The sequence below is a fragment of the Myxocyprinus asiaticus genome, chromosome 12 (assembly GCF_019703515.2).
Source record: "Myxocyprinus asiaticus isolate MX2 ecotype Aquarium Trade chromosome 12, UBuf_Myxa_2, whole genome shotgun sequence".
Taxonomy (NCBI): Eukaryota; Metazoa; Chordata; class Actinopteri; order Cypriniformes; family Catostomidae; genus Myxocyprinus; species Myxocyprinus asiaticus.
In genome coordinates, this window is record NC_059355.1 from 18,631,538 (window position 1) to 18,651,349 (window position 19,812).

At 38.0% G+C, this 19,812-nt stretch overlaps 1 protein-coding gene across 4 annotated transcripts in view; it reads left to right on the top strand.

The window, feature by feature from the left end:
* The window catches only part of LOC127448992 ((E3-independent) E2 ubiquitin-conjugating enzyme-like), a 135,728-nt gene that overhangs the window by 98,058 nt on the left and 17,858 nt on the right, over positions 1–19,812 (top strand). For 3 of the 4 annotated variants that reach the window (XM_051712027.1, XM_051712030.1, XM_051712029.1), the window contains exons 11-15: positions 8–162; positions 396–508; positions 818–940; positions 1,223–1,312; positions 1,451–1,712. In XM_051712027.1, the coding sequence (XP_051567987.1) occupies positions 8–162; positions 396–508; positions 818–940; positions 1,223–1,312; positions 1,451–1,712 (743 nt within the window). The remainder of the gene's footprint in view (positions 1–7; positions 163–395; positions 509–817; positions 941–1,222; positions 1,313–1,450; positions 1,713–19,812) is intronic. The other variant, XM_051712028.1, reaches the window with a different exon arrangement.

Consider the following 19,812-nt stretch of genomic DNA (forward strand, 5'->3'; position numbering starts at 1 on the left):
TGTGTAGGGTGGCTGTAGAGGTTGTTTCCACCGTGACCTCTGCTGATGTGATGTGGAAGAATGGTAGGTTTGAGACGGACATCCGCTCCAATGACCTGATCCCAATTCAACACCTGGACAACCACGAGTTCTGCCCTGGAGACTATGTTGTTGACAAACGACGTAGGTTCACTGTAAATCAACATTCTGATCTTTTCAAAATGCTTATCCTGATTTGCTTATTTCCTGCTGTTATTAAGTGGAACATGATTTTGTATCAAATACATGATACATGAGTAATTACATGAGATTGATTAGTAGACATAGCAATTAGATATTTTGACACAAGTGAATTTATTAAATGATCTCGCTTAGTTAATCGGTAAACAAACACTGTGTGATTGTGGTTCCTACAGCCCTGGCTCTTGAGGACCCAGGTGTCTACGGAGTGATTCAGTCAGGTGATCACAAGGCCAGAACCTGCGTAGTCAAGTGGGTCAGACTCAATGCTGCTGGCAGCGATGTTGAGGTATGAATGATTTTAGCATTAAAGGCATAGATCACTCAAAATTACCCCCCGTCGACAGACACTGAGTGGCAGCGGCAGTGTGCGTACCTTCATTGAAAACAGTTGTTTCAAATTTTTGAACGCGCTATGTCGACCGCTAGATGCGTGCTGTGTGCGACTCCATTTAGTTTGACGGAATGAGGCTGAGTAAATGAAGAGAGAATAATCAGTTTTGGGTAAACTATCCTTTAAGTTTTGAGTTTGGTTAAGTTTGAGGATTAATACGTGCCTGTTTCCAGAATGTATAACAAATTAATATTGTATATGTAGGTGATTGGAGAGGAGGAGGATGTTAGTGTCTATGACATTGCTGATCATCCTGATTTCCATTTCCACACGACGGATATTGTCATTAGGATCGGCAATTCAAACTCAGAGGACTGTGAAAATGAGGTACATAAAATAGCTTGCTTAGAGAATTAAAACTTTTCCAGGCTACCACATTACAGATGAGCTCATGTAAAGCAGGTTCTAGTGTGACTCCTGAGGCTTTTTTGAGTTTGGCTCTGAGTTTGGCCTTTGTCCTGTGCCCTTGTTTATTTTGTTGACAGTGCAGTAATTTTTCAATTTTATTCTGTAGTTCTGCATTGTGATTTGCATATTTTCTTTTCATTCTCTATTTGTCTCTACACCTCACTGCTCCCATTACCTGTGCTCTCTCAACTGTCTATGCAGAGGTCTGTTGGCCAGGTGTGCAGGGTGGAACTGAGCAGTAAAGTGGAGGTTGTGTGGGCTGATAATTCAAAGACAATTGTCCTTCCACAGGTATGAGTATATCCATCTATCCTACTATTCAATTAAAACTCAAACCAATGATTGAAAGCATGTTATGGACATTTAGACCCTAAAACTAACCCCCTTTTCACTTATTCTTTATTGCTGTCTCTTGCTCTCTCTTCTTAGCACTTGTATAACGTGGAGTCTGAGATTGAAGAAACTTATTATGACTCTACAGAGGGTAGCAGTAGTGGTGCCTCTTCTGAAGAATGGGTGGATGAGAGTGATAGCTGGGAGACAGATAATGGACAAGTGGAGGAGGAACCAGGAGGGGGGGATGCTGCCCCAGTCTCCTACCCCACCACAGGTTATGACAAAATCCATGGCGTGAATGCCTCCACAACCACTGACTCACCTGGAGCCGTCTCCACACCTGAGCTGCCTGGAGGTAACTTTTTCACAATTATATTGCAGGAGTATTAAGTAGAAGAAAAATGATTGACTTGAGGGCATTCACTAATAGTTAATCAATTCACTAAAGAAAAACATTGTGGATTTTATCTCTAGTTTATCGCTTATCTGTTGATCGGATACTGAATTTGATTTCAAGTTCAAAATTTAGCTGCAAGCAGCGATGACGGGCCCAAGCACCATGGGTCCATTTCCACCTGGTGGCTTTCGGAAAACAATGCAAAGTGGACACATGCATTTGGCATTTGACATTATTCTAAACAATTTTGAAGCAATTTGGGTAAACATAAGAGGGATATTTCAAAGTCTGTTAAAAGTGCCACACTTCCACCAGTTGGTGGCGCTATTACCGTGACCCACAATAGCCACATCAATGTGAGCAGCCCGTAAGGCCAAACATACGGCTCAATTTTGATGTAAATCACATGATGCACACAGAAGATATGTGACACTTCCTGTTTCCCATTTTTTTATGTTACTTTATCGTGTCGCCATGGCAACACCGTTATATCACCATATATCAAAAATCTGTTCACAATTTAGCATCATCAATGTTTTGGCATGATGTAGCCCACATTTGGTACCTGTAACATTGAATCCCTTAAGAGGACTTCCTGTTGGCCGGAGCTTATGACTGTCAGCACGAAAGATGTCCGGCTTGATGAGATCTATATATGTACAAAGTTTGGTGACTGTAGCTCAAAAGGGATGTGCTACAGAGCCCCCCGAACATGCCCATCTTCTAGGTGGCGCTACAGAGCCCCCTCTACATGCCATGTATGAACTTTTGCCAAGCCCTAATGGCTGATGACTCTGGCGCGTTTGCAAAATGTCATGTGTTTTTGAGCATGTTAAGTGCCCCAAAAGCCCCGCAACCTTAAAAAACATGATAATAATAATAAACATAATAATCCTTAGAAGAACAACAGGGCCTCCGCACTTTCAGTGCTTGGGCCCTAATTAGAGTAGAGTGCAACAGTGCATGCCCACTTTTCCAGCCATCTTGATCCCCGAAGTATATATTTTTTCTATAGGGATTTCATAAAAGAGTTTTAAGACATGAACCAAGCCAACCTGCTCCAAAGTGAATCACAAAATTACATACTTTGATTTGAAGCAAAAAAAAATTTGGAAATTGGACAAAAAGACAGGTAAAAGAATGTGTACTTAACATCTTTAATGATAAAATTAACTACAATCCCTCAAAACCTTGTGAATTACGTAATCCAATTTAAAATGATGAAAAAATCATAGAACTATTGATTTTAAGTTGTTGATTATAAGTATCAGTACATTTTATTGCAAATTTTCAAATATTTTTCAATAATATAGTTTATTGCACAAAAGTTACAGATATATACAAATATGTAAGTAGTTTCAGAGTGTAGTGAGACTGACTTGATTACATCATGATACATGTGGATTTTCCCCCTCAGGGTCATGGATAGTGTAGTCCATCATCAGGAATGACACAATTTGTAAAAAGTAAAATTGAAATAACACACACAGATGGTTTCAACAGAAGCATATACCATTGATTTACAACCTTGAAGCTCACATTAGGTCTGCCTTTAAAAGTATATGAGTTAAAGCTGATTCATACTTCTGCGTCGAACCTACAGCATAGGCTCTGTGTAGTGGCCAACACGTTGGTTTGCATTTATATTTCTGCGTTGATGTGTCAGCGCCATTCTGTGAGTACGCAGCCAAAATGGTAACAATATGTTTCATAAATGAACAAAAGCAATGCAAGCAATATAATTTCTGGATTCAGAAGTATTTATTCAATTATTGTAGCATCAAAAATTAGTTCAAAGTATGTGAACTTGTTGAAATGTAGGTACATATTATTTATTATACATGTTGCCTGTATAAATGAGGAAACTACTGTACGCTTGCTCTTGAATCGCTTAAATAATAATAGGCCTATATAAATATTTTGACATACATTTGATGTTCTGTGCTGAAAAAGAAATCAAATTAATTAATAACTACTTGCCTGTCGTTTTAAAGACTTGCATATATGCATATTGGCATTATAACCAACTCTTACCAACTCTTACTCTTTTAATTTGCTGAAAAATTTGAAGTATTCCGTTTCTACAAGTTATGAAATATGGTTATTTACTCTACACAGCCTACTGTCAAACATATGGTCAAATCATCATGCCGATCGGAAAGATCACGAGTAGAATACATATTATTTCACTCACATATCAAATTAATATCAAGTAAAGGCCCAGAGAAAAAAGCTTTTAGAGTTTATAAGCTGTTAACTGATATATTTTGTCGTGTTTTGCATGTAACTTCATGAAACACAAACAGAATGTAAAAAACAGCAGATGCTCCCAATTTAGACAATTTCTTTAATGGACACAAGTCCAAATACAATATGATATGATGCATAGATATTAAAATAATCTTGGATAAAATGCGACGCTACATCAGACATCCTTGTTATCATCCTGGGAGGCGGTCTCTGGTTAAAGTGGACCAATCAAAGCTGTTGTGGTCTGCGTCGACGCGACGAGCAGTCACATTTTTGAAGAGGTGCACGTCAGGCTACGGTGTAACTGCCATAGGTTAGACACAGAAGTATAAATCGGCCTTTAGTGAGCTAAAAGTCAATTCACCTATGGAGGAAATTAATGGGATTTTTACTTCCGGAACCATAATGTTGCACTCTATTAGAAGTGGAAGTAGAATTAGCATTTGATGGACATGTATGTTACTGGTGGATTCACTTGGTTGGAAAAACTAGATCACAATAAACAAGCCATATCAAAGACTCTAAAAGTAACATTACACACACAATATGGCTTTTTACACTGCACTTAACCCCGGATTATTTTTATTTATTTTTTTATAACACACTTTTAACCCCGAATAAAGCAACGTTTCACACTTGTAATTTTGAAAGGAGTTTAGCAACGCTTTTAACCCAGGGTAATGAAACCCTGCTCCGGAGCAGGGTTAGCACTGCATTAGTCGGGTTAACCCTGCATTGCTGTGCCAAAGGTATACAATGTAAAACTATGCTGTGTTAAATGTTTCAAAAAGTTGTTTAGCAAAAGACAGCCAATCAAATATGATGCTTTGTACAGACGCAGAAATATTCACATGCTGTTACGTTGTACATCAAAGGGAAACCAGTAAAATGGCAAACAGAGATGGCAAACAGGATAACTGCCATGATGAAAAGACAGAATTCTGGAGCTGATTTGCTTGCCGACATTTGCTTGCTGACAAAGAAGAGCAGCTCCATTGACAGGTTGCATGTCCAACGTGAGCTGTATTCGTCTAATCATTGTTATTGACACCGCAAATATGCAAATAAGAACCTTAACTCAGGCTAAAGTATGAACAGTGTGTAATATGAAACAAGATAAATCAGGATTTCATTTACCCAGGGTTAAGGATGACCCTGGGTTAACAATTTCAATTGTGAAAAGCCCTAATATGCTATATAACCATACAAAATGCAATACTCCATACACATGGGTTGTGTCGTAGTGTACCAGGTGAAGGATTCAGTTAAAATGAGTAGGATAAATAGTATCTGTTTGCAATAAATTAAGAATAAGTATGCAAGTGAATAAATGCCATGCACTACACAACAGATCAGGGCGTAGCACCAAATGTTGGCCCGGGGCACAGGACTATTTTAAGGCCCGCTAAATAATTTGGGTTTGTTGTAGGGGTTTTATATAAATGGTTTTAGATGGATATTTAACCGTGCTATTTTATTTATAAGTAATAAAAAAATAAAAAACATAAAACACAGACATTCTTTGAATCAAGGAATAAATTAGTTTTAAAAAATGCATACAAACAAAATGTATTATAAATGTATAATGTACAGGTTCTTGCATTGGCAAAGTCACCATAAGATCTCTAAAATGAGAGGGTTGCCAGGTTGTTCAGTCTATCCTTAGGCTTTTCTGCTCTCAGGAAGTTTTAGCAAATCAAATATTGCTAACTGACATTTACACAGGGTCTAAAATTTACTTAAAATATTATTAAACTAATTATAATATTTATAATTTATTCATAATGAAATTATTTATAAAAACAAATTCTTATGAGCTATGCAACTGAATTTGGCATTATTTTTATTTCAATGTATTTTTTGTCACTGTGACAGTGGAATTATGTAGCTTTTTCTTTGCAAACCAGTGACAAACAACACAGGTTATTAATTCTGTCAGGAAAGTGAAAGTAAACCTCATAGAAAAAATATTTTAATGTCTGTGGTGGTTATTGCTTGGGAACTTGTTATTTGCTGTTGTTTTTGCATAATTAATGAGGTAGGTCTGTGCAGGTTTTGGGGACTGTTTGGGGGTGTTATTAATAAATATATAAAGAAGCTGGGGGCATTGTTCCCTCTAACTTTTGTTCTTGCTGACCAAATACTATTTCTATTGGGCAGAACCTTCAGCCACCTGAGCAGAATATTATATTATATTATGTTATGTTGTGTTTTGTATATACTGTATATTTAAAATACCAAATTTTTGTTGGTACCAATACCAGTGAAATTTCACAATTCTTTATATTTGAAATTGAATACCACATTAAAATGGATAATGTGCTATTATGCTATTAAACACACTTCTTTATTTAAAAAGTTAAATATTAATGTAAGTATAAAAAGAGTAAATAAAAATAATGGCATGTTGCCTTAGTTTTTCTTAAGTAAATACTGCTTCATATTTTTATTTTTTTTAATTCTTCAGGTAAATAGTCATAATAAAGTAGTAGCCTAAGTATTAAGTAAACTAAGAACATAGTAGGCTTATAATAACAAATAAATAAAGAGCAGTCAGTGGCTTTCTTTTCAATATTGTTGTTTGGTTTTTATTAACAACATAATTGAAATTGGCAGATCTGTTAGGCTGCATTAGTGCGTTAACACTGGAAAATCTGATGCACAGATCCGATATTTTGACAAATACCTGATTTGTTGCACGTGTTTCCATTCATGTCATACATAAGCAAATGTTTATCACTGCATTCCAAATGGGATAAATCAACCTCTGGTACTTTGAAGTGAGAACAATCATGATAGTCATGCTGTAAGAACAGAATTTCCCCCCCAAAAAATATTAGGTTGGCTTGAAAGAACCAACCTACTGATCTACTACTTAAGCTTATTATTATTTGGTTGGCTTGAAAGAGCCAACCTACTGATCTACAATTTAAACGTAATATTATTATTATTAAGTTGGCTTGAAAGAAATTTGGGGTCCGTAAGATCTCACGGAGCGATTCTACAGTGCATCCCATGTACAGTTTATCCCATTCATTTTCACTAGCGGCTTGGTGGACGCTACTCAGAAAGCTCCAAATGACTCCAATTTGAAATATTTAGCTTCTCAGGGGCCCCTTAGTAAGTGTGCAAAGTTTGAAGTCTGAATGACTTCGGTAAGTGCTTAATTGGCTGACTTGTGAATGAAAAGTGAGGTATTTTTTAATAATATTTTTCTTGATTTTTTTACAGTACTTCCCAATCACCGAGGGACACAGATTTTTAATAGGTTGTTTCTGAAGGCCCAACGATGAAGCAATCAAAGCCCCCAGGTCTTAGCACCAAATTTAAGGCTGTCCACGAAACTCCTATGGAATTGCATTGGTTTAATGAGCAAGTGGGATGTCTAGATAAGGGGGTTCCGAAGGCCACAGGACCTTGAAATTTGAGATCCTCGACCGTCACCGGCCCCCGAATTTGGGGTGTCTAAAACCTTCCTGAGTGTAGATGCCAACCCTAAACCTAGTTGTCGCTAATCTAATTCAAGAGGCTCTGTCAAGCTGTGAGTGCAAGAGGCCTGTGTGAGAGAATCTTGCATAAACTCTAAAAAAAGACTTTTCCTTTTTTCTAGAGCCTCATGCTCTCTATGTCTTTCGAGGAACTTCGGGCTACCACCATGTGAAATTTGGGGGCCATGGGACCTTTCTAGAAAAGTCCCACCTGCAATTTATTCCGTTCATTTTTGGTAAGTGGTTGGTGGACGGTGCTCAGAAAGGTCCGAACGTTAGGGTTCTCTTAGGCCGCGTCCAGAGTTCCGTGACCCTTTGACCTTTTTTTTTACACTTAATTGGCCCAATTAGGGATGTCGTCCACAGACACTTTATGAAAATTGCATTGGTTTAATAGGCGAGTGGGACTTCTGGAAAAGTGAGGTCAAAAGGTCGCAGGAACTTGAAACTCCAGGTCCTAGACGGTCAGGGGCCCCCAAATCAGGTTTTAGAAATTGGAGGACATAGGTGCCTGCTAAGTATTAAAGTTGCTGATGAATGTACTGCTGCACATGGGTCTGCAGGGCAGGCTGTCTCATTGATTCCTATGACAAGCAGGGAGATATAATGAAAATAATGAAAAATACTTTTCTGCATCCTATGCATCTGCATCTTAATATAGTGTTGAGGGGCACTCAACGTCTCACTGTGTGAAATTTGGGGTCTGTCGGACCTCTTGGCACGGTGCCAGGGCGCATCCCAAGAGCATTTTTATTCCATTCATGTCTATAGGTGTTTTGTGGACACACCTTAGAAAGCTCCAAATGACTCCAATTTTAAATCTATAGCTTCTCAGGAAGGCCATAGACAGTGTGCAAAGTTTAAAGTCTGAATGAATTCATTGAGTGCTTGATTAGCTGACTTGGGCATCTAAAATTACAGTTATTTTTCCAGAACATTTTTCTTGATTTTTTTATTTATTATTATTTATTTATTTTTATTTTTATTTTTTAAGTATTTTCCAGTCGGTGAGAGACACAGATTTTTAATACGTTGTTTATGAGGGCCCAAAGATGAAATATTCAAAGCCCCTAGGTCTTAGCATCAAATTTAAGGTTATTTTCACACAGAAAGTGCCCACGTGCAATCTATTTCAAGGGCGCCAAATAGGTGGTCCTTGGACAGTCATTTTTTTGCTAATTATACATTTTTTAAAAGTTGTATGTTACATAAATGCATTTATAGGAGTGCCCTGAGTGTTATACAATATTACATAGAAATAGCAAGCCATACACATGATTGTCCACAGACCACCTATTTGCTGCACTTCAAATAAATTGCACGTGGCACTTCCTGTGTTTTTGCTTAGTCATGCAGGAAATGTCCACGTACAATTTATTTCAATGGTGGCAAATACATGGTTCGTGGACAGTTATTTTTTAAGCTAATTACACTTTTTTTTTTAAAAGTTAGAAGTTACATAAATGCATGTATAGGAGTGTCCTCAGTGCCATACATTAAGTTAGATTGATAATATTTAATTTAAATGCTAATAAATTCATATAAATAAAAAGTGTGGCAATTTTTCCTCAAAATTTTAAGTCCAAAAGGAAGGTCCCATCTGCAGCTTATATTTCTTCAAAACCTGACATAATTTCACAATTCTCCAAATTAGCAGAGTGTTTCAATGAAATCAAAGATTGGATGGCCAGAAATTTCCTTCTACTCAATTCCGACAAAAATAGAGGTATTAATTATTAGACCACAAACCTCTAAAATCAACCACTAAAATATAATTTGACTCTCGATGGATGTACTGTTATATCGTCTTCAACAGCGAAGAACTTAGGTGTGCACCCTGAAGAAGGCATTTTTGCCAATACGCATAGGTTTGCAGCCCTCTTTTTTCCCCCCACTGTTTTTAACTAATTGTTATAGCCATTGACAAAGACTCTTACTATATTTTTGATCTGGAAGTGTGCTTTGATTTTCCCTTTTCTTTTTGGATTATTATTTCCTCATTCAAGAGCACCTTCATATATTTTCTTGAAGAACTTCGAAGTATACCGAATTTTGTTTTTTGAAACGTAGGTGTTATATTTGATACCAATCTGTCCTTAAATATCCATCTAATATCAAGTTACCAATGTTTGTAGAACAGCATTCTTCCACCTAAGAAGTATTGCTAAATTACGACACATGCTCTCTGTTGCTGATGCCGAAATACTAATTCATGCGTTCTTGACTTCAAGACTAGATTATTGTAATGCATTACTGGGAAGATGTCCAGCAATATCAATAAATAAACTTCAATTGGTTAAAAATGCAGCAGCCAGTGTGTTGACTAGAACCAAGAAATATGATCATATTAGCCCCATTTTATCGTCGTTACATTGGCTACCTGTTAAATTTCGTATTCATTTTAAAATTCTGTTAACTACGTACAAAGCTTTGAATGGTCTAGCTCCGCAGTACTTAAGTGACCTTCTACCATGCTATATTCCATCACGTTCAATACGATCGCCAAATTCTGGCCTGTTAATAGTTCCTAGAATATCAAAATCCACAAAAGGAGGTAGATCCTTTTCATATTTTGCTCCTAAACTATGGAATAGTCTCTCTAAACACTGTTAGAGATGCAGACACACTCACTCAGTCACCTCTTTCCTGGCACCCCCACTTTGGTGAGGAATGGGGTAAATGACATACCCAAAATAAAAGGCTTACTGCTCATGAGTCTCTCTGACTACACACATAATCAAGGTATCTTTATAAAGCTAACACTTGAGATTTTACAATGAAATCTTCAAAATTACTCAATCTGTTACTAACACAGAAATAAAGTGCAAACACAAAATCATATTTCACACTTATTATGAAATAAATACACAACAGGCTAAAGCCCTAAGTCTTACCAAGATATGTTTCAAAATTGAAGGTGATACTAGCAAAAATTAGCTTTCTGTAAGCCTTTATCTAAGTGCTTGTCTGGGTGCCTTTCTGAAAAGGCCAGCGTTGTCAAGGAGACCAAGTGTGCACGTTTGAATCTTCCAATGAGAATTGTTCTCACTTATGAAATGACGCAATAATTTATGCAAACTGTCAACACCCACATATTGCCCTATTCGTAATTTCATTGGTTATGTATATAAATTACAACCCTCTAGAGTGCTATTGGTAGATTTTTTTTTTTAACCGAACAAATTTGCCTATGCATGAATAGACGTCATCAGAAACGGCTGTTCTCATGCGCTATTTTCTAAAACTATGAAGCCAGTTTTATTCAGAAAACATCAGGGGTGCGATACAGTTTGTTTTATCAAATGGCACGTTAGACACGCATAGTTTGTTGAATAAAAAAGGATGATGTCAGCGTGTTTACTGTGTTTTTGGGCAAAGATTTACTATGGATATTGTGTAGTGGACTATTGCAGTCAGAACAGACGGATGGCATCATTGTTGGATCAAACTCTACATTGCCATAACAAAAACAAGGTAAGGACTTCCTGCTTTGTTGTTGTGTTGTCTACTGTACACTCTTTACACAAAATAAGAAATCATCGGCTGAAAGTCATTTAGATTGATCAATGCTTTCATTGGAAGGAATCTGCTGCCTTAGATCTTTTAAATGGTGTATTGGTTGACCAGGTTACTTCATACAGCAATACTGTACACATGTGCTGAATGTAAACAATTGAAAACACAAGGCCGTCCACGGCCTTCACGAATAAACAAGTTAATGGATGCAAATACATGGTTCGTGGACAGCCATTTTTTAAGCATATTATACACATTTATGAGTTATAAATTATATGATAATTTATCAGCATAGATATGTTGCATTTAGTATGTTGAGTTCTGAACAGGTGGTTTCATGAATATTATCACATAAAAATACTAATAAATGTCCTAAAACCACAGACCACCTATTTGTCGCCCATACAATAGATTGTATCTGGGATGATCCCATGTTCAATTTATGAATTAAAGATCACATTTAGGTGACTCTATGACTCCCTCGGAACAACATACACCCTTCAAAAGCTCAAAATTTGACTGTCCACGAACCACCTACAATTTTGAATAGGCTACATTTTACGTGGGATCACCATAACTCCAGACTGGGACAACTTAGACACTTCAGACCTGCACTCCTGTGCTCATCTCAGTCTCCTCTATCTATGATGTGAATTTCAAGAGAATCAGAGAAAAAACAAAAGTTTTTTGCACAAAATTTCTGACATTCTCCAATCCTCTTGAAATTCACACCATAGATAGAGGAGACTGAGATGAGCACAGGAGTATAGGTCTGTAAGTCTTCCCAGAGCTGAGATAAGCAGATCCCACTTACAATTGATCCCATTCAAAATTTTATGTGGTTTGTGGACAGTTGAATTGAGGTTTTGAAGGGTGTATGTTGTTCATAGGGCATAGAGTCACCTAAATGTGATATTTAGTGAATTCCTGTATCCCACACATTAATAAACAGATGTCCACCAAGTGACTGTTTCAGGCAGTGCAAATAAATTGCATGTGGGCTGTCTCAGTTTCAGTCTATCTAATGGGTTAAAATAGGTGTTCGGTCGACATAATTTCTATGAGTTCCAGGATCAAATTTATGACTCAGAATCACATTTAGGTGACTATGACTCCCTATGAACAACATACACCTTTCAAAACCTCAAAATTCAACTTGTCTACGAACCACCTAAAATTTTTAATTGGATAAATTGCTGTCTCACAGCATTGAGAAAGACAACGGTGCAAAATGCACCATGTCTCATGGCTATTTTTCCAATGTCCTATTTTTAACTTGAGCATTAAAACGAAATTACAGAAAACAAGTTTAAATTATTTGTTTTATAATATTATAAATAAGTTGTTTTTTTGTTTTTCCGATTTTGAATTCCTAATTGAATATGAAATGAATGAATAATACACAGATTTTGGTGTGTCATTGTTTTTTCCAAATTCAATTAAGAATCAAAAATCAGAAACTATGTTATCTATGTTTGTCAACTTGCAAATAAAGATAAAATTATATAAGATGTAGTTGTCATTTAATTCACTGACTGGAATACTTTAAATTACACATTGCGACATATCTAATTATGGCTTAATATCTAATACAATTTTATTGATTTTTCAGAAAACAAAATGTAACTATATTGTGATATATATCATTATCGTGATATAAAATTATTCATATTGTGATATAAGATTTTGGTCATATCGCCCACCCCTAATATAAAGTTTGGGATCTAAACAAAACTAATGTTAGAAACACCTCTCAAACCACATGTTAAGTGACAGCATTTTATTGCACAACATTATTGTAACAAAAGTTCAGGTTGGGCAGATAAAGGAGGAAGCGGGAACCAGTTTCCACAGTTCACGTGAGTCCGTTTTATTCACAAATAACCAGCAATCGCTGTACAGTTTCACTCAAAACAAAAGACAACTTTTTAGCATCACTCAAATAAACAGTCCGCTTTTCAGCGTCACTCAAATAAACAGTCTGCTTTTCAGCTTCACACAACACAAGACTCTCCCTCAGGGAACAGACACAAAGACTCTGGTCTGCCTGTCTCTCTCCACTCTCTGTGAACTGGCTGTCTTTTTATCTCCCCCGACTCTCACTGTGAACATAGAGATGGTAATTATTTACAATTCATATCAGGTGGATGTCCTTACCGCTTACTCTCTCCCCAGATGGGTGCTCGACCACGCCCTCACCTCCACATACCCCCACCGCCCGACTCAGGCTGGGGGAACTGTCTGTACTGCCCCCCACCCCCCCCCCCATTCTGGAGAGGAAATCCACAACAGCCATCTGTGCCCCCGGTCTGTGGACCACCTCAAACTTAAATGGCTGGAGTGCCAGATACCAACGGGTGATCCGGGCGTTGGCATCCTTCATGCTATGGAGCCATTGGAGCGGGGTGTGGTACGAACAGAGGGTAAATGCTCATCCCAACAAATAGTAGTGGAGAGTGAGGACCGCCCATTTGATGGCCAAACACTCCTCTATGGTGCACCGGGCGCTCTTCCCCCTCCACAACTTGGGACAGAACAGCACCCAGCCCCCTGTCCGATGCGTCCGTCTGTAACACAAAAAGGAGAGAGAAATCAGGGGAACTCAGAAGTGGCCCGCCACAAAGTACAGTTTTTTCCTGCATGAAAGCTTGTTGGCACAACTCCATCCACTGGACCGGGTCTGGAGCTCCCATTTTAGTGAGATCAGTCAGCGGGCTGATGAAGTCGGAAAAATTAGGCACAAACCTTCGATAGTAGCCGGCCAGCCCCAGAAACTGTCTCGCCTCCTTTTTGGTTTTGGGTCTCGGCAGGTCGCGATTGCTGTGGTTTTATCAATTTGAGGTCACACCTGCCCTTGACCCAAGTGGAACCCCAGATACCATACCTCCACCCGTCCAATTGCGCACTTCTTCGGGTTTGCTGTGAACCCTGCTCATCACAGCGACCTCAGAACCGCCCTCAGAACCGCCCTCAGATGCTGCATATGCCACTGCCAGTCATTACTGTAAATAATGGTATCATCCAAATAAGCAGTGGCATACGCAGCGTGCGGTCTGAGGATTCGGTCCATAAGCCGCTGAAACGTAGCCGGGGCCCCAAACAAACCGAACGGAGGGGTCACAAATTGGTGTAATCCAAACGATGTGGAGAAGGACATTTTTTCACGGGACATCGGCATTAAGGGGATCTGCCAATATCCCTTTGTCAAATCCAGTGTCGAATAAAAGCGAGCTGAGCCCAACCGATCGAGCAGATCGTCAGTACGCATCAAATTTAGACACCGCATTGACCTTTCTATAATCCACACAGAACCGGACAGAGCCATCGCTCTTAGGTATCAGAACCACCGGGCTGGCCCAATCACTGTGGGATTCTTCTATTAAGCCCATATCGAGCATGGCCTTTAATTCTTCCCATACTACTTGTTTCTTGTGTTTGGGTAAGCAGTAGGGACGACTACGTACCACTACCCCGGGGGTTGTCTCAATGTGGTGTTTTATGACATTAGTGCGTCCGGGGAGAGGCAAGAACATGTCAGAGTAATTTTCTTGCAATCTGGCAACCTCCGTACGTTGTGATGGCGAGAGGTGGTCTCCACAGTTTAGACTCACCTCCGGGCCGAGCTCCTCCCTCTCTGGAATTACTATTCATGACATCTAACACCATGAGGCTTACGCCCATATAACAATTCAAATGGGGAAAATCCTGTGGAGGCTTGTGGGACCTCTCGTACTGCAAATAACAGGGGTTCGAGCCACCTATCCCAATTCTGAGCATCTTCGTGCACGAACTTACAAATCATATTTTGTAAGGTCTTATTAAATCGTTCGACCAAGCCGTCCATTTGTGGATGGTACATGCTTGTCTGAATCGATTTAATACCCAATAATTTGTACAGCTCACGTAGTGTATGTGACATGAAAGTACTGCCCTGGTCAGTGAGGATTTCTTTCGGAATCAATATTCTGAAGAGTGCCTCCGCAACACTGTGCTGAGATGTTGCACCTGGTGGATGTTGGCGAGGGATCTAAACATACCCTCCAGTGGCGAAGACGACTCCATAGCAGCATGCCTTCCTCCTCCTCCTGGGTTTTGGCACCAATGTAACAAAGGTTCAGGTTGGGCAGATAAAGGAGGAAGGGGGAACCAGTTTCCACAGTTCACGTGAGTCCGTTTTATTCATAAATAACCAGCAATCGCTGTACAGCTTCACTCAAAACATAAGATGGCTTTTCAGCGTCACTCAAATAAACAGTCAGCTTTTCAGCGTCACTCAAATAAACAGTTTGCTTTTCAGCTTCACACAACACAAGGCTCTTTCTATGGTCTGACTCTGGTCTGCCTGTCTCTCTCCTCTCTCTGTGAACTGGCTGTCTTTTTATCTCACCCCGACTCTCACTGTAAACATAGAGATGGTAATTAGTCACAATTCATCTCAGGTGGATGTCCTTACCGCTTTCTCTTTCCCCAGATGTGCACTCAACCACGCCCTCACCTCCACAATTATATAATACGTTTACAAGATTAGAAACATTATAATAACTTCTAAAATATCTGGTTACAATGCAAGTTCTCTTAGCAGTTGGAGCCAGCAACTATTTTAATTTTCAACAAACATATATTTTTTCTGCCATAAATTATACAAGAGTTTGTTTATGTCAATAGATGATGCAATAAATTAATAAAACGCTCAGGTGTGCTTATGCATGAACATTAGATTAGTGCCGGTGTGTAATAGCCTTTATCCCGTTAGCTGCTTTGAGTGCCCGGGCAGATCATGTGCTCCCGCCCATACATTAAGTATTCCTCATCAAAACTGCATGGAACTTCTACCAAATACATTAGTTCATCCAAAGCATTGTATGTTTGCATAGATCCATTTATGTCAGTGCCCCTCCTTTAGATCGCTCCAAATGATCACGTGGTTGATGTCGCTTTCTAAACTGAGAAAGGCCAGCCCATGTAACATTGGAATCCTCAGACTGTTGCCTACATGACCTGCCAGTCAAACCTTTACTAGAGATCTATTGGCCAGACTGATCCAGGCAAATAGCCAGTGTGCATTTGGTAATACAACTGTGCATCTGATTTGTGTTGAATGACAGCTCCGGCTGTGAATCACAGATCAAGGTGTTGGTGGGCTCAAAATGCACGGAAGCATCCACAGAATAGGGGAGACATCGATTTTGATAGCATTAAAATGAATTAGTATCAATATTTTATTGAAATTAGACATTTGTAATTACATGATAACATAAAAATTGAGGATCATTCAGGATTTTTCCCCAATTTTACCCCCTATTTTTGATGTTTTGGATAAAATGGTTGAGTCCATTTTCATCAGTGGACCCTCACAATGAAATGCATGCTGTTTTTTCTTCAATCATTGAATCGGATCATAAGCAGAGAACATGAAACCAGTACTGTTGCTGACATGTTGCATGTTTTAAAAATGCACTCAACATTTTAAAATGTTTTTCACTGTAATGTTCTAATTGCAAAATAGACTACAGAAGATGAAAGTTAAGTTTTTAAGCTTTAATTTGATACCAAGTTTGTGAACATTAAGTTTTTGATATAAAACAAAGCATTTGTTATATAGCCACACTCAAGCGGCCCAACTGTTGGCTTTAAAATTGGCATTTAAGACAGCCTCTGTAGCACCTCCATTTTCACTTAGTCACCAAAATTGGTTCATATATAGTTCTCTTTAAGCCGGACAACTTCCATAATTGTGTTTAGTCTTGGGGGCTAATCACATGGATGTGACTCTGTAGCGCACCCTTGAAAATGGGCATGTAAGGGGGTCTTTGTCGCACCCCCATTTTCACCTACAGTCACCAAAATTGGTACATATATACAGTACTGTGCAAAAGTTTTAGGCACTTGTGAAAACTTTTGCATATTGAGGATGTCTTCAAAAATAATGAAATAAATAGTTTTCATTTATCACTTAATGTCACACAAAGTCCAGTAAACATAAAAAATCCAAATCAATATTTGGTGTGACCACCTTTGCCTTTAAAACAGCACCAATTCTCCTAGGACACAGTTTTTCTTGGTTGTTGGCAGAGAGGATGTTCCAAGTTTCTTGGAGAATTCACCACAGTTCTTCTATCTGTTTAGGCTGTCTCAATTGCTTCTGTCTCTATATGTAATCTCAGACAGACACGATGTTCGGTGGGGGGCTTTGTGGGGGTCATGACATCTGTTGCAGGGCTCCCTGTTCTTCTATTCTAATCTTTTCTATTTGCAAAATTAATGTTTGGGAGTCTAACATTTATATTTCCTATTGACACACTAAAGCTGAAGATATAAATAATCATCTCAAGACAAATGCTTTTGTGAAACATCTTATGTGCCTAAGACTTTTGCACAGTACTGTAGTTCTCATCAAGCTGAACAACTTTCATGCTCACAGTCATTAGCTCCGCCCAACAGGAAGTTGACCATTTTAGAATTTCTGTAAATCACAGGCTCTGAACTTTTAAATACTCCTCCTAGGAAATTCATGTGACTGGCACCAAATTTGTGCAACATCATGCCAAGACATTGTAGATACTAAATAGCAAACTGATTTTTTATATTTTGAACGGTGTCGCTATGGCAAAGCAATACATTTATGGTGAAAAATGGGAAACAGGAAGTGCCTTATATCTTCTGTGTGCATTGTGTGATTTTGATGAAAATTCAACTGTATGTTTGATAATGGGGCTTATCACATTGATTCGGCTATTATGGGTCACGGTCATAATGCCACCAACTGGCAGCAGGAAGTATTGCACTTTTAACAGACTTTGAAAAAGCCTTCTTGTGTTTACATGAATTGCTTCAAAATTCTTTAGAATAATTTCAAGACACTGCTAATGTAAAATTGTAAAGGAATATTTGATAGCTTAAATACTGTTGCCATGGCAACACATTAATTATTCCTTTCTTCCTATATTTGTATTTTTTTAGTCAATTGGCATGCTTAAAATTTCATAAAATTTTGCACACACATCAGAGTCGTCGGCCATTAGGACTGAGCAAAAGTTCACACATGGGCATGTAGGGGGGGCTCTGTAGTGCCCCCTTTAAAATTGGCATGTAACAGGGTCTCTGTAGCACCCCCATTTTCACCTAGAGTCACCAAATTTGGTGCATATATTGTTATCATCAAGCCGAACAACTTTCATATTTACAGTCATTAGCTCGCCCAACAGGAAGTCAGCCATTTTGGATTTTTTGAAAATCGCAGGCTCTGAACTATTAAATATTTCTCCTAGGGAATTCATGTGACTGGCACCAAATTTGTGCAACATCATGCCAAGATATTGTAGATGCTAAATTGTGAACGGATTTTTGATATTTTGAACAATGTTGCCATGGCAAAGCAATAAATTTATGGCGAAAAATGGGAAACAGAAAGTGCTTTATGTCTTCTGTGTGCATTGTGTGATTTTGATGAAAATTCATCTGTATGTTTGATAATGGGGGTTAATCACATGGATGTGACTATTTTGGGACACGGTCATAGAGCCACCACCTGGCACAACAGACTTTAAAATAGTTATCTTATATTTACCCAAATTGCTTCAATAGACCATGGTGCTTGGGCCCATCATTGCTGCATGCAGCTATATGTTGTAATTTACTGTTGTAGCTATTATAATTCACTGCCATGAATACAGCCAATGACTTTCATCTGTCTGCTTGGATGCGGCCATTAGACTGTACACACTTAGAAGAAAAGGTTCCATATAGAACTCCAAAGGATTCTATCGCTCACTTCATATTTGGAACCCCCTAAAAGATACAATATAGAACCCTTTTTTAAGGGTTCTATCAAAAGAACCCAAAAGGGTTCTTTGAGCCATGTGAAAAGTTTCTATATATAACCTTTTAGGGGTTACCAAAATGGAATCATATGGTTTTTGTTTAGTTTTTAAATTTAGTTATAGTTTTGTTACCAGAACAATGTTTATGGTTATGTGAATTAAATAGTTCATATAGATTCTATATCGCTAAGAAAGTGAAATAACCATATAAAACACATTTAAGTATTATTCAGTAAGCATTTTTAATAGTTTGTATTTATAACAACATAAGAAATAACACAATTCATAATGCTATAGTTATAAAAATTGACTTAATAAATCCACAGGTTTCTAATAATAAGCTAAAAGTCTAAATAGTAGTAATATTATTTATGTAAAAATCATAAACATTAAATGATTTCATTAGCCATTAGTTAACATTGTAACCATAAATAACATTAATAAAGAAGTACAAAACTAAGAAAAAATAAATAAAAACAAATGAAATCTGTTACAGAATGCAGAATAATTTTGTTGCCACTTGGGGGTCTTTCTACAGCATGTTTATAATGAAACGCACTGAGTGAGGTATTTTGGATACAACAAATTAAACAAAACTTCACTTGAAGTTGTCATCAGTTTGATGCTGACCCGCTGCACTGAGGGGTCTTGACACCATCTGAAAGATCAGGCTTTGTTCTGGTCACACAATGTATCAAGGTCAAACTAATTGAATAATTTTCATTGAATATTGATGGAGCAACATAATTTGTGTGAAAATAAATATAAACGGAAGATTGTTTTGATTAAAATTCAGTTTTTAAAAAAAGGTGGCGAGGGAGCCTTTTACCCTAAACTTACCTCCATCACTTGGGGTAAAAGGCCCCTAGGGGGTTTAAAGTGATATCGTGTTGATACCAGGGCAATAGTTATAGGGCACAATTTGTCAACCTATGCAAATAATTTTGTGACACCAAGATGCTTTTGAGTAACAAATTAAGATGA